General features: G+C 36.1%; 1 protein-coding gene across 1 annotated transcript in view; it reads right to left on the bottom strand.

Moving 5' to 3' along the window:
• The window catches only part of ush2a (Usher syndrome 2A (autosomal recessive, mild)), a 191,874-nt gene that overhangs the window by 80,452 nt on the left and 95,020 nt on the right, over positions 1–16,402 (bottom strand). Inside the window, 6 exon segments of the mRNA XM_032560862.1 lie at positions 3,802–3,890; positions 3,999–4,165; positions 4,232–4,401; positions 4,715–4,753; positions 4,755–5,404; positions 14,592–14,734. Of these exon segments, the coding sequence (XP_032416753.1) occupies positions 3,802–3,890; positions 3,999–4,165; positions 4,232–4,401; positions 4,715–4,753; positions 4,755–5,404; positions 14,592–14,734 (1,258 nt within the window).

The raw sequence follows: 16,402 nt of genomic DNA, 5'->3' as shown, positions 1-16,402 counted from the left end.
CGTATGGATAACAGCTATTTAAACTTCATCTCACCAGAGAACTGGGTCTCTGCAGCTCCTCTAGAGTTATTATGGAGAACTGGGTTGGTTCTCTAATTGATGATGCTGTTTGTTCACTGATGTTTTTAAATAAATGTGAGGCCTTCACAGAACAGTTGAATTTATACCTATAATAAATTACACAGGTTAACTATTTACTGATTAATTAACCTCTAAATGCTTGGTTTTATTTAGGGGTACCCGAGTAAAAGATACTACAGATTCTTAGCTGTAAAGATTAAAAAAAATCTTGTATCTTCCCTTTTCACATCAGTTTATACTAAAACTGCAGCAAAATTTAATGAAGAACTTGAGATTGTAACATCTAGAGTTTGAAAAATATTTTTGCAAGGCAAAGCAAATCCTCAATGTTTAAATTGATTATTATTTAAATACTAATGCTATTCTAAAAAAAATAAATCAAACATTCATTTGGTCTACATAATTATTCCTTACTAGTTACTAGTATATATATAACCTTAATGTACGCATGATTAAGTGTAAGAAAATCTGTATATTGGATTCTGAATGCATCGTTTTGTCAGATTAAGGTGGAACCAGCAACCTGGGCAGTAGTGAAAACTCTATTAGGATGGTCACTGTGTGTCCTTAGCAGTCTTGTAGGAAAACATAACCTGACTTTGACTTAGGTAGAAGGTTTCTTTCATCACATTTAAACAGGGCACACGCCAACAGGCACCTTCTCTCACACACAGGCACCATGCTAAAATAATGAAAGCTGCTCGTAATGGAATTGCTGCATGCAAAACAAAAGCTAAGCGCTGTGTCTGATCTGGAATCAGTTCAGTCTGTCAGCATTTTAAAGCTAGGACAAAGGAAAACACTAGACATAAATGATAGCACACACATGCAACAGATGCTACTCACAAAAACAAGCAGGTTTTTACACACTTAAAGTATTTTTCACTGTGATAACTGGATTAATGCATTGATATTGAGATGAGTAGCAACAAAGTGTAGATATTATGCATACTCAGACACATACACACTTAGGGAAACGCACTGTCAAGAAATGACTTAGTAAACAGCTTGTTAATACAAGTCCAGGTGATTAAGTGGTCAATGTTGATGAGAATATTATGAATGAATGTCAAGACTAATTATTTATCATGCAACCTTGATATTTTAACAAGTGACACTGAGAGGTGATACAGGAGACAAACACTCAGATGCATACACATGAGAAATACCTTCCAACTACAGAAAAACAATCACACACTCAAAGGCGTACAAACACCATAACTGGGGAGGGTCATTTTGAGTTAGGTAGCTCATTTCCCAAAGTGCGTGTTGAGTGTGCTCTGTGGTGGAAGTCATTTACAGATTGAATAGCTTGATGTAATCTGGTGATGGTGAAGACACCAGAGACCCTGACATAGAGTACTGGGGCTGAGGCCAGTCCAGTGTGCGTGTGGGGGTGTGTGTGCGTGGGCGTGCATGTGGTTATTTGCAAAAATGCAAGGCAGGAAAGAACCGACAAAGTTTGCACTGAGAAAACAACTTTTGGGGAAATGTGTGTTGGTACATTTACGATTTTATTTAGAGAACAGCAATTATAAATTGTAATATCAATTTGTGAAATTGTTGATATTTTCATCTAAAGCCAAACACCTCAAGGTTGGGATAAATTTTATTCCTTTGTTTTATTGAAACACTACGAAAACCACTGAATTTTTATAACAAAGTCATTCATTTCAATATTGTAAACTTGATTAATTTAAATACTAACAATATCGAGAGAAAACAATTAAACTACATTTAGAGATTAAATCATTATACATGTGCCATAAAATTAATTAATTATTTCTGGTGTACAATAAATAAGAGCACCCTAACATCTCACTTTAAATGGCTAAATCAAAGCTTAAAGTTATTGTTTCATAACCTACCCTGCTTAAAATCTCTCTAAACTTTATCCCAGGCATGTCAGGTGTGTTCCTTGGTGTCAGTTCACTTTATGTAATTTAATGTCTTAAATTACATGCATATGTCACAAAGATGGTGACTGCAGAGTGAAAATGTTATTTGAGTTGTATTTAAGTCCTAAAAACAAAGACTTTGAACTTGACTTAGACTTGTGGTCTGAGATTAGAGCTTTAAGGCCAATTCATACTCTACAAAAACAGAGAAATTTGTGTTTTTACTCCAGCTGGAAAGAAGAACAAAATTGGACAGGACATTTCATATTCATACCTCACAATTCTATGAATTCCTCATAAATTTCTCCCACTGCAGCATTTGTATAGAATAATAGTCATACAGGAAGCAAAAAACATTCCTAGCAAATGATGTCAAACACAAATTACAACTTACTACCTTAAACTAGGACTGCAAAAACAGAATAATGTAACTTTATTCTGTTTTTGAAAAGTTTTTGTAAACCTTTATCTAATTTAATGAGAAGTGAAAATAAGAATTTAAACTACCCATCATGAGTGCTTTGACAGGTGACAAGCTGCTCTGTGTATTTTACTTTGAAAGGATGCGCTTGATTATTAGAATGGTTTAACAGCCTGGACTCGTAATCTTTTCCTATTAGCTCTATTTTCATAATGTAGCAGTACAGTAATGTTTCTGATCATTACATTATAGGACTTTGGACTGCTTCAGCACAAAAACTTGAAGAAATGTGAAAATATTCAAATGGTACTTTTTGTTATCAATTTTAGCAAAGAAAAGATGTTTAATACTTTCAAAAATGTAAGATATGCAGCTCCTTTTGTTAGTAAAAATAATGTAAACACATGAAACTAGCTGGATACATTTCATACTTTTTACTTATCTTTTATGAGGATTTTGTTTAACCTGTACATTTGCAATCCTTTTTTCACTGTGTATAACTTTGTTAGATAGTTCTAATTACACTTTAAGCTTTTCTAAATCGCTGTATAAGTCTCTAAACTATCATCTGTGATGGTTTCAATGGACCTTTCCTTTATACCCTCAAAGTCTGTTTTTTTAGGAGAGAAGAAGAAACCATGTATATATTATTTGTTATCCTCCAATGTGTTGTCAAGGTCAGTTGATAACCAGGAAGCGGCTTCCTGTCTGCCCAATTAGCAACAACCAGGAAGGAACGCTTTTCTTCTTAGACCTGTGACCCGTAAAGCTGAGCTGCTGCAGCAATGACAGGGGCGGTTCTGAAAGGATGACAGGCATTAGCATTTTTCTGCAGTTAGCATTAGTGTAGGGCTGTGAGTGCAAGTGTGTGTGCATCTTTGCGTGTGTGTGTGGATGCATGTAATATTGTTTCAGTAGCTTTCAAAGATAGGCCTTGATGAGAGATTAGCCACTGGTGGAAATCCATTCCAGTCACTCCTTCAAAATGGCCGACAGGAAGGAAGCTGCTACAGACAGGGTCACAGCCCCTCCCATTTCTGAAGGGGACCTTGAGTTGAACGCTCCTCTCTCTCATTAAATCCGAAAAGGGAAAGACAGAAGAATCTGTGACATTGCTTTGTCTTTTTTACTCAGTCAATCCAACAGTGACTGAGGAGATTCTCAATGAAGCTCTACTTTATTATTTCTTTGGTTTAAGTAAATATAAACATGGTAAAAGTCGCTAGATTACTCAGGGATATAAAACTGCGAAATTCCTTGTGAGGTAAAACTGTTCTGTATCAGCGACTTTCTTACTGAAATAAAACTACAATCCAATCAATAAGTATGTTCATAAATACCCAGGTAAGTGGGTATGTCGGCATTTAAAAAGAATAAGAAAGAAAGTAAGAAAATCCTCACTTGAAGCGACTCTGATCCAAGAACTTTTACTCCTGGGGGACTCAGTCCAGCTGGACGAGAAGGTCTGGTTTTGACACTGACCCAAGGCCCTGTATGTATAAAAATATGCAGCTTAAGAACAGTGTTTCAAACATACAGAAGGTGTAAATATGAAACATCTCAGACTGAAAACAATAACAAAGTTATTAAAGTCTTACCTGTAGCCTTTCCAGCCTGATTGTGGAGCACAAGTCGATACTGGTAGGCCGTCCAAGGACTAAGAGCAGATGAGGAGTCGAGGAACGAAAGAGGGGGAGGAACTGGCAGAAGGTGGCCTACTGTGGAGGCTTGCTTTGTTCCGGCAACTCTGCGTTCAATCTCCCAGCTACAGCAAACACAAAATTCAGAATAACATGAAATAATAAATAAAGTCTAGGAGCCTGTTTCTTACCGTTCTAGTGGTCCATTGCTTCTTTCTGGGGCACCCCAGGACAAGAGAACAGATGTTGGTGTGTCAGAGTAAAGGTGAGGTGCAGGAACTCCTTCAGATGGAGCTGGGAGGGTCTGGAAGTACTGAGACCCCCCAGACACTGAGCAACCAACGATGGTGCATGCTTTCACCTGGATGATGGAAAATGGCTCTGTAATGTCACAGTGTTCAACTTTTTACATGATACTTTCTATCAGAAATTAGTTAACAATTATCCTCAACTTTAGTTCTAGTTTCCTCTATTATTGGGAAACAAGAAAATATGTATGTGTAACATTATCAAGTCCAATTATACATGATTATTCTACCACTATGAAAACATTTCAATATGTGTTACTGGAAAAATCTGCATGAAATAGGAAGAAAAAATATTTATTACATCTTCAGCCATGTTTTGACTTTTATATAGCACAGTGCTCTCTTCTATAGTAATCCCTTTAGTACCTGGAGGCTGAACCTTTGGTAGGGATGCAGATTGAGGAACTGTGTAACTGGTGGTATTTCCAGGAACAGTGACAAACAGAGGAGTAGGTCTTGATGTGTCAGCTAAAAAACTGGAGAAGGTGAATGGGTCTTGAGTGATGAAATGATCAGGATTGAAGATGCTCAAAGTAGAATTTGGGGCTGAAAGTGAGAGGTTTGTTTCTACACTGCTGGTTTTGGGCTCAGTCGGTTTGAATAAGACAATATTGTGGCCACGACTTTCAGTGCTCTCACTAGATGAGTTCATTTGATTATTTTCAACAGTACCAGGCCTTGAGGTGGAGAAAATGACACTGTGTATATATTTTTTAGTTGTGCTCAACTTGTTATAATCTGCAGAAGATGTAGAGTTGAGGCTTGAGCCTTTTGGTCTGCTAGGATCTGACAATGTCAGGAAGTTGAAATTTGAATGTTGACGTATTCCATCAAAGTTGGGCAAGACACTTGGCTTAGAAGACAAATTTGAGGTGTAGGTCGATCTGGTGCTGGGGACTGCATCAGGGTCATGATCTGAAGAAGTGATGGAACCTGAGTAAAGATATAGTGTATAATTTGTAATGATGCCATTTGTTTGTGCAGGAGGATCCCAGGTAATTAATGCACTCCGCGACTGAAGTCCCATAATGGCCGGTGAGGCTACAGGGCTTGGACCTGCAGAAAAAAATAAACAAGAAAAAAATAAAATATTATTTTGAAAAAGCAAGAGAGAAAAGTGAATAGCAGGATTATTTCAAAAGAGTTAAAATATAAGACAGCAACATAACAAAAACACCAAAAGGTAAGAGTAATTTTGGAATCAATGTTCAAGGGATTACTATTAATATTCACATCTTTTCACTTTCTTTCGCTAAGGCAATAAATAAGTGGGATTTAAAGTTTTTGGTAGTTACAATTTGATGCAAGCCTGACTAGACTACAGGAAATATTGTTAATTCACAATCAAGACATCCACAAAAAACCATCAAATCATTCAGGTTTTAGTGGCTGAAAAGATTTATTTATTTATTTACAAAATTAAGTTTAGCCAGTATGGCCAGCAATTTTCAATTACATGGAACAACTGGGAATAGCTAGAGCTGACAAAGTACTTAGTATTTTGGGTCTATGTTTTTGATTTGGCTCTACATGAATGGTAAAACATGAATTGATGACCCTGCTTAGTGAAGCTATCTGCTCAGAATGATTTGAGGGACGAATAATGAACCAATGTTTCAATGCGCCACATTAAAGGACGGAGCAAAACTTGATTAAAACATATTCTCACTGCTGCCAATATATATTTTGATCATTACAGCTATAATGTCAACTATAAAATGTATTTCAAGTTACTTTTATTTTATCACATAGACTGACAGAGAATAAACGCCAGGTGATGGTGATAATCTCTGCTTAATGTGCAGAATATTATACTTACAGGCTTCTGCTCTTACAGTATATATTGTAACACTCCAAGTACAATAAGATGAGATCAGCTGATAATCTGGGTTATCTGTTCGTTGGTCCTTAAAAGTCATGAAGCACATAGTTTGACAGCTGTAGTTTTAAAAGCAGCAAACCTGGGGTGGTGCTGCTTTCATTTCCACAATCAGCATAATTTGTCATTCTTGTAAGCATACAGGAAAAAAATAGTAACCATCTTTAGGCAAGCTGACTGCTTCCAGAAGTATCCAGAAGCAGCTTCATAGAACTGGAGAAAACTCTGGCCACTCAGTTTATCTGGTTTTGTATTTCAACTGTAGGGCAAGAAATGTAAAAACTTTCGCTGCACCTTGACACCAGTAACCGTCCTATGCTGCTTATGCCATTTTCAGTGAGTGAGACTGTGGCTTAAAATCTTCTAAGTTAAAAAGAAAATAATCCTTTTAGAAAGAGGCAGAGAAACCCATGGACAAAAAGTCACATGACTATCACATGACTATGCCAGGGTAAAAATGAACATGAGACCAGGAAAGGAAATTTCACTTCATGGAAGCCTGTTTGAAGGTAATCCCACATCCTCCTCCTCCCCTGGCATTTACATCCCACTGTACTGCTCTATAATGGACATACACAGCAACACACACTATTCCTAACTCACACATTAACTCACATGCCCACACCCACAGAGATGCAGTATAGCAGTAATGGTGCTGTGTGAAGGGCAAGCAGATCAAGGTGACTGAGCGGACTGAGGGAGCGTGCTGCGCCGCTAAGTGCTACCGCTAACCGCTAACGGCTTTCCCAGATGGTGATATGTGTGTGTGGGTGTGTTTGTGAGGGATAGGCAGAAAGGAATTGAGTGAAATGAGATTAGCAATTGTATAAGAGCATAAATTCATTTGAGATTAGGCATTCGTGAATGACATAGACATGTCTATGTGAATGCCTGCATCTCTGCAACTAGACAGTAAACAGTGTGCACTTTTGCTACATTATCGATTGATTCATGGGACCAACTACAAACAGACTAAGGTGCTAACTAATGCCTGGAGATTTGAAGTTCCAAACACGCTAAAATATTAATAACACATTAAGTTCCTGTTTTTATTCCACTTAAAAAAACAAACATGTGTAACTTGTATTTTGAATGCAGAAAATGACAAGAAGAAAACTTTAATGTGTAATGTCAGGCAATAATGTCGACACATGCTTCAAGCACTCACTAGAACCAACAGTAACGACAATTATACCACATAAAACAAGCAAAGGAACAAGTGACATAATTTTAACAGGAACATTAAGAAGTTTAAAATTAAAATATGTTTAATTTAGTTATTTTTGAGGTTAGATTGTTGTGATAAAATGATCAGTTTGGTAGAACTGTGTTTGCTTACAAGTCATATTTTAGCAAGATTTCAGCAGTTTTAACATACCCACATCACACCTACACACACATGCAACGTTTAAGATAAAACATTGTTTTATTTCAAGCTTTCTGTCTTATACAGTCATCCTTTGTCCTCCTCTTACCGCTTCTCCCATTTTATCCCGTTCTCTGTCTCCCATTTGTACTTTGTATCGGGTCTCTCTTTCTCCCTCTCTCTGGTCTCCAACTACATAAACAATGCAGGAAGCTGACCTTTTAGGTTAACAGGTTTTTATGCTAGCTCTACTCAGCACTCACACTGATTCAATTACCACCAAAGGTCCACTGAACCCAACGAATAACCAAGTAGCCCATCTCCCTTTCTCTGCATGTCCATGTCAGAGTGCTTCCCTGCATGCTTGCATATTGTTGTGGATGGTCGAGTTTCTGACTGTACGTTGAATGTTTAATCAGACAATGCATTTATTTAGGACAGTTTTTGTAGCATGGTCCAATTAAGATTCCTTACAGACATGCAAAAACTGAGGAGACTAACAGAAAATGCTAAGCAATTTTAAAACATCATTGATTTAAGTCACCTTGATCCAGTTCCCATCCACCACTCAAAATGGCCCTCGTTGTTGCCCCTATCCTTCCACTGTTCCCTCCCTCTCTCCTGCCTCCTCACCCTCTCCTTTCTCTCCAAGTGTTGAGTGTTATTTAGGCTTTACTGACGCGTGTAAAATTCTGCAATTTGAAGGGCTGTTAAGTTTTTCAATTGAAATGTTCATTTAAGATGCACTTGATGCTTTTTTTTGAAGGGAGAGGTGGAGTGGAAGGTGGATGCTAATGCTTTACTGGTTTCTGGAAAGAAGGAAGCAAGTTTTGGATTGCATTAGGTCCGTCTAATTTTTGGGACTTGCTATACTCTCCTTCTCACCTCCTTTGTTTCTTTATCCATCATCCTAAAATGTCCAAATGTTCCATACATTCTTAATCTTTTTGAATCTCTCTAGTCTTCTTGCCTTCTTGTCTCCTTTTTCTACTCCTTTCCTTTCATCCCTACATCCGCACCGCCCACCTTTACTCCTCCTCTCTCCAGTAAAAAAAAACAAAAAAAAACACAGTAGCAGAAGGCTAAAACAGGATTGCTGGGCCGCCAAGCCTTAAATCACATTTATAAGGATTTGGTTAGCATAGTAATAACACAATCAACTGACAAGGGCTTGGAGAGGGGGATGAGGTGAGGGAGAAGGGGTGTGTGTAGGGGTGTATTTGTAAGCGTATCTTCTCGTTCATTCTTGTGCACACATACATGTGTGTATTTAACAGTCTACATATGTTTAGTGTGTATATCTATGCATGTCCATGTGAGAGAAAAGAAGAAGGGTATTATTTTTTAGCCCTGCACAGGGTCACAAGCATGTGTGTGTGTTTTGTGTGTGAGGGGGTGACTGGGCTTTTGAAGGTGATTCAAGGCTCCTAGGAGTCATAATGAGAACAAATGCTGAGCTTTACTGTTATCAAGATACTTACAACAAGGTGTCAAAACGTGACAAGTAATACGGGAGGAATTTACATTGCATTTCATATCTTTACTTTGCTGCAGATTATTTAAAGTCACTGCGGCTTTAGGATTCTCTGAAGAGGCGGTCAGAAAGAGGATGAGGTATGACCAAGGTCATAAGCTGGCATTTCCCGACTATGAGACTCACATGAGCCTTTAAGTAACTACCACTACCTTAATAGTTAAAAATGTCAATCAATCAACTCCCTTAATATCCTTCACACGCACTAATGATTTAGGATGATCTATTTAATTCAATATGTGTAACCTTTTGACCTAAACAAAGCGCAGAAGGAAGAAAAAAGCAAGGTGTGGCTTTTAGAACTAAAACAAGGAAGTGGTTTGTTTTTTCTAGATTATCTACATAAGTGGTGACCATCATTACCTGATCACCGTATGAATGCAAAGATGTTTAGTCAGAAAAATTATATACCCAAAAAGCACTCATCTTGTTAACCATTTTAAGCAACCCAGCACTCATAGCACTCATTTCTAAAAATGTGTAATATGTTTTAGAAATTTATTGATCTAGAATTTCAAATTCTACAGTATCTTCTAAAATTTTAAAGTGTCTGTTCTTTCATCTGATTATTTACTTCTAAGTGATCTTAATGTTACAAAGTCCTTTGTTACAGTTTACAGTTCTATCATAAAGAGATAAGTTTCACATTAAACAGCATGGCCTCTATGCACACTCGATGCACAAGACTCCACTTCTGAAGAAAAAACATGCTGAAGGTTGTTTAAAGTTTGCTGCATGTCATAAAAAGGCGTTTCTACCAAGTAGATTACTACATTGACATTAGAATAAGCAATAATTTTTACTTTCAGTTCTTATTTTCTCAGTTATTTATGATTTACATTCTAAAGCTACACTTGTTCTACTTAAACTAAATGGTAAGTGTTACTACCACCTATCACCTACTAACACTTAACTAGTGTTAATAAGTGTTATTACTCCTCAAGTCAACTTTTAAATTTAGACGCCATTTATCTACTACACTTAAATACAAAACCTTACTCAATTTAGTCTATTTTAAACACCGTTTTTGTATTTATTCAGTTGAGAGGTAAATGTATTCAACTGATCTGATTTCTCATTATTGTCCTACAACGTCTGTTGCATTTTCCTACAACCACTTCAAAAAAGTTGTGAAATCCAGGTCAACCAACAAATAAGATTGTCATTATCATCTGCTTAAACATACAATTCATAAGAACAGAGAGAAATGTGCTTTATGTTTTAAGCTTATGCAAAAGAGATGAGCGCAAAAAACTCAATGGCAATCACAGCCTCCAATGAGCTGCAACAACAAGGTTTTTGCTCATCAACCTTAGCCTACTTACACTGAACTGTCCCTTTAAGGACTAGACAAATAAAATCACCTACCAGACTTGACATGGGGAAAAAAAAAATGATATGACACAGTCACAAAAGAAAATCATGATGTTTTCCTGGTGAGCTTTTCTTGATGTTGCTTAAGTGATCTCTGCTCATTTGTGATATTTAAAGTGTGTTAAACAGAAAAGACAAATGCATGATGCCATCATCATGAAGTACTTGTTTCTGAAGAAATTTGCAAATATTATGAGTGGTGTGTGTTTTTTAATTCAAATATTTAGGATAAAAAATATTTTATGTTTTTTATCTATATAATATAGACATGTCCTGTTACTAATTACATTCACACTTCTTCAAATCAGTAAAAATGTAGGATTATGATTTTTAAATACAATATTCCTCTGGGAATAACTGACTAAAATATAAGAAAAAAAGACAGGGGAATGTTTTATTAATGCAGTCAGTATTTAATTAAATAACATGAATTCTTTGTGTTCTGCCGTTACCTCTAACCTCATCTCTGTAGCTTCTTTCACCTGTACTGCTCCTCTATCTCACCATGCTACAGTTTAGTTTGGGTGATGAGGGATTATTCTTTCATGTTTTTAATGTTATTTAATGTTCTTACACACACATACACTCACATTTTCACTTTCTAAGACAGCTTTGCTAGGATCATTTTGTTCAAGTGGTGCTTTATTCTTACTCTTTATTCATATTCTTCGTAGCACTCTGACATACGCACCTCTCTTCCAGTGCGTGCACAGGCGCACATTTACACACACAGACACACACTCTTAGATCACTTAGCTGGTGTGAACATGGGAGTAGACAGAGGAAAGGGAGCTGTCCAACACGGCTAGAGTTTATGTTCACAGGAGCCGTCTGTCTGTTCTGCAGCGACAGGAATTCATAGGGACCAAATTACATTAAAAAGATGGATATAAAACTTTAATGGAATGATAAAAAGGAAGGAAGGAGCATGGGTCTCTCTCTCTCCCTCTGTTCTGTCATTAGTCCACTCTTTTCTTCTTTTCCTCTTTCTTCTTCTGTTCCTCATATTACCCCATTTCATCTAGATTTTTATCTTTTTTTTTTACCCTATTTTTTATTCTACGTCTTTTACTTTTGTAAAAAGTAACAAAACTTTCTTGTGAAAGAGATAAAAAAGTAAGAAAAGTAGAGAAAATAAAAGATATAGTAGGATTGCTCAAACAGATTTTTCAGCTAATATGACATAAAATTGTAGATATTTCTCAGATAAAACAAAGACAGTGTGCAAATTTGAAAGTAAAATTTTAAACCTTTTTAAACAAAAAGTCATTATGTTAAACAATTACTTTTATTAGCTACCTGTTTTGAGACTAAAAAGAACTTTACTACATTTTTGAAAATAAATGTATTAGGGTAATTTGCTAAGGACCATACAATAACAAACAGCTATTCTGATCGGAAAACAACCTACCCGTTCATAAATTTTGCAAACTAATATTTTCATCAGTCTGTATAAGAATCATCATACCATACAGAGTCTGTTTTTGAAGAGATTACTTGTTTACCTTCTTCTCAGTCATACTGATCCACCACCGTTTAAATTATTTTACATGGCAAAGTCTGGCTACAACCAAGACATTTTTTTTTTTGAGGCGTGTTAAAATGTTGCACTTTTTCTTTATCCAAATAACCAGAACTTTCATAAATCTTAGTGTAATATTGTTAACATTCTGCAAGGACTGCTGAGAAATTGATACATTTAGTATGGTAGTTCTGTACTTCCAGTGGCAAAGTTATTTATAATGAGTAGATATTGTAACTATGTGCCAATTAACAATTAATCCAAGCAGCTTCACGGTTCCTTGAATGGTTATATTCAAGGTACATGGGAGATTTGGCAGTGCACAAAGCTACCAGACATTCCTGTCAAAGTCTGACACGCTGATATGATGACCCTGGCTCAAGTAGTGGCATGTTTAAGTATCTGATAGGTACTCCATATGGTTGAGAGTTAGTGTGAATATAGATGTGCTTGTTGGTCTGTTAATGTGCATGCATATCTGTGTTTGCTGGAGGGAAATTAATTCTGCACAACTGAATGACAGAAGCACAGAACTGTAACTTAATGCATCCTAAATGCTTACAATTGTGTGTGTGAATGGGAGTGTGCATGCAATGCAATGTAAGAAGATGCACTAGTGCTCATATAAATGTGTAGCTACATGCAAAAACATGCAAGTGCTTTGTATGCATTTTTGTGTGGGGCTATGCACCTATAAATGTATGCAAAACTCAGCTGCTTAATGATAATGCATGTGATAATATCATGGTGCTAATTAATTTATAACTTTGCACTGAGGAGGCTGTTCCAGTGGCTAATATGATTCTATTACAGCAATTAGCCCACAATGACACTGGCTAGGTCACTCACACACACAGACACACCTTACTGTAAGCAAATCTAACCCTGCCAGTGTGTTTCACCCAATCCAGCCTTTGTCCAGGTTTCTAAAACCTCCTTTCCTTTTATGTTTTTTTCCTGCAGTCACAACCTCAGATTAACTTAAGGAAAGCTAGATACAACTTTGGACGGTTTTATTAGTAGTAAACTGGCCACATGCTCTAATTTGTCAGACTGTGTGTTTATTCTACTATGTTAGGTTTCCTGCATTTAGAGTTGCAGTCTTTAAGGGGTCCACAATTAGTGGTAATACTGTAGGCTATTCCGTTTTGAACAATTTAAATAAAGTATTGACACACGGATGGAGTGTGTTGAAATAGAGGACAATGCTGAAACGATAAGGGGAAATAAGGAGGGCCAAACACATAAAGAGGAGAGAATATGTCAAAAAGGTTGTATTTTTGCAGCTAGTGTTTAGAAATGCCAACCCAGAGAGAGAGTGTATGCTGCAAAAGCTCCAGTTTCTGCCTCAAGTTGTTTGCGATAAGCACTGGGATCAAAACATTTTCTTAAAATGTTCTTAATGGTCACTTTAAAATATCAATTCATTATCTTCCTATTTGTTTTGATTTCATGTGGCTACAGCTAATATAATAAACAATAGAATGTAAGCCAATCATATTTGTTAATTTCAACAGATATCTCATGTATGGAAGTTTTGAGGCAGTTTACCTCAATCCAGACGTTTTGTAAATTGAGAGTCAAGGTCAAGGTCTATGACCTTGACTTATTTTGTTTTGTGTTCACTGTAAAGATGTAATATTTTTGAAGAACGTCTGAGTTTTTGGATATTACATTTCATTAACATCTTTAAGAAAAACATGTTCAACTAGATGTGGATCCCTTTAAGTTCTGAATTTTTCATTTGCAATTGCCTGTTTTATTTTGTTTAGTTTGGTCCTTTCTGTTCTGTTCAGTCTTTACTTCCTGTTTTCTATGTCTCCTGTTACTGATTTTCTCCGTCTCCTTTATCCTTATATTTTAGTTCTTTCTCGAACTTTTGTTCCCCATATCACCTCTCCTCAGTAAATATTCATCTATAGTTGATTTAGTCTCTGCTGGTTTCATTTCGTTGCATTATTTTCAGTTCTTGTGTTTATGTATTTTTTTACTTATTTCAGTCTCAGGTTTTCTCGTTTCATGGTTTAGATTTGGACATTGACTTTGTTTAAGTAACTATATTTATCAAATCACTGTATTTTTGCATTAATCTCTGCCTTCTGTCTGTATTTCGGCCCTACAATCAGCTAAACTCACCGTGCTTTGAACAAATGTTTGTTTCCCAGTATCCCAGTCATAAGAATCAACAGGTATGTCAATATCACTTGCATTTAAATGGGACTGTGGATAAACTAACTGGGCGAGATATAAACCAGTTGCTGAGTTTACTTCTAAATTTGACAGGACCTATGTTATGAGTAGCGCATTAAACATTAAACAAAAGCTATTTCTAGCAACCACTGTCTTAAGATGACCCAAATAAGAACACCAATACAGTGTGTTTTTCCCCAACACATACTCAATTATGCTCACTATCATACAACAAATTTTGGTTTTCAGATTTTTATAACACTTGTTTTTGCATAGTCTCATTGCACTTCAGCTGTAACTGTAACTGCATCCATCTTTGAAAAATAATTGCACAAAATCTTACACTTACACATCATCAGTACATGTATCAGTACTTACGGTCTTCTGCTGTGCGTAGCGTTGCCCAAGGCCCCACTGTCTGCCCATGAATATGTGAAACCACCACTCTGACCAGGTAGTTTGTGAAAGGTGACAAACCCTCTACATAATAGGAGTGGGTGTCTGTTGCATTTTCCAAAAGCCTAAAAGCGAACAGACACAAGCAACACATTTACTAATATGCAGTTTGGATCTACTTAAAGTGAAATGATGTTAAGCAAGTACGATTTTTTTAATTTTCTGATTTTAAAAAGCAAAACAACATAAACAATGATATTATTCCTTAATTTTCGCTTTAACATTAGCATGATATGGCCAATAAAATTTAATGATCTGACTGGGCTGCACTATTGGCACATTTGTTAAAATCAAGCCAACTGATTAACAATAGTTCAGAGCATGTCTCATTGGATACCAAATTACAAAACAGACTTTAGAACAGAGTGATTTATTAAGCTTCACTTTTTAAAATCTTATTGGTGATATTGAGCACAAGGTTAGGGATGGGATTCTTATTTCTCCAGCATAATTTTGTTTAATACCTTCTAAATTGTTTATGTTTTGTGCAGAATTTAAAATGATGTTATATTTTAAGTAACCACTTCACACAGAGCAGCACAAGAGACTGCATATCTGATCCCACATAGTACAGTTACACAAAAGAATGTGTAACAAAGTAAAGGAAAACTGTCATAAATGAGACACCGTTGACCATTTACCATCAGATGGATGAAAGGAATGAATGAATGAATGAATGAATAAATCAGGTAACAATGAGATTTCCATAGCAGAAGAGGAGGAGGAGGGCATGACTGTCTGATATATAATACATGTAGCTAGTCATTTATTTATTACCACAGAATGAGAGCCTCCTCTTCTTGGATTAAATTGCAATTTGTTGTCAGGAAGCATGTAATGAATACATATCAGATTCACACCTTCTCTCTCTTTATTCTGTCCCAATTTCTCGACCTCACTCTTCCCCTTGCAATTTCTTTCTATTTTTGTCTTTTGGTTCTCCTTGTTGTTCTAATAGTCTGTTATATTGATGTCATAATCTGCTACCAAAAAGAGGTATAACGTACCCTTATTTGTGTCCATGCATATGTATATACTTAAATTTTAGAAAGAATTATGTGACCTACATTTCAAAGAGTTTTGTGTTTTGCCTATAACTTAGAGTAGGAGACCAAGTTCAACAGAAAATACTCAGTTACTGGAAGACTGATAATGTCATTTACACTTACCAGCCATTTTGGTCAAATTGCTCGTTGACTCTATGAGCTAATTAGCCAATCACGTAGCAGTAATTTCAATCATTTAGGCAGCTAGATGTGATGAAGATGACTCGAGTTCAAACAAAGAATCATAACGGGAACAAAAGAGGATTTAGGTGACCGGAAATGTGACATCAGCTAATTCAGTGAAATTTAGCATTTTATTGTGGATTCCATTTTGTTTATTAAATGCCGTGATATATCACGGATATCATATATGACTCCCTCATGAAACAAAGACCAATTTATCTCAATCTAGTTTCTTCAACAAACTCATTGTACTCGGTAACACTTTATTTGACGGGTTGTGAATAAGACTGTCATGACACCGTCATAAACATGATATAACACCTGTCATAAACATGAGTAAGTCTTCATGAATATTTATGACTGTTGTCATAAAGTGTCATTCGGAAATCATGACACTTTTAACACAAAGTTGACATTATTCAAAATGTCTTTGTTATGACAACTTGACATTAACCAAGAAATCATGATCTGACATAAATTTGTTAGAAAAGTATTACTGATTAA

This window comes from Xiphophorus hellerii, chromosome 4 (genome assembly GCF_003331165.1).
Source record: "Xiphophorus hellerii strain 12219 chromosome 4, Xiphophorus_hellerii-4.1, whole genome shotgun sequence".
NCBI classification, from domain to species: Eukaryota; Metazoa; Chordata; class Actinopteri; order Cyprinodontiformes; family Poeciliidae; genus Xiphophorus; species Xiphophorus hellerii.
The sequence above is the reverse complement of the archived record's forward strand: the minus strand, read 5'-3'. Positions and strand labels throughout refer to the sequence as shown.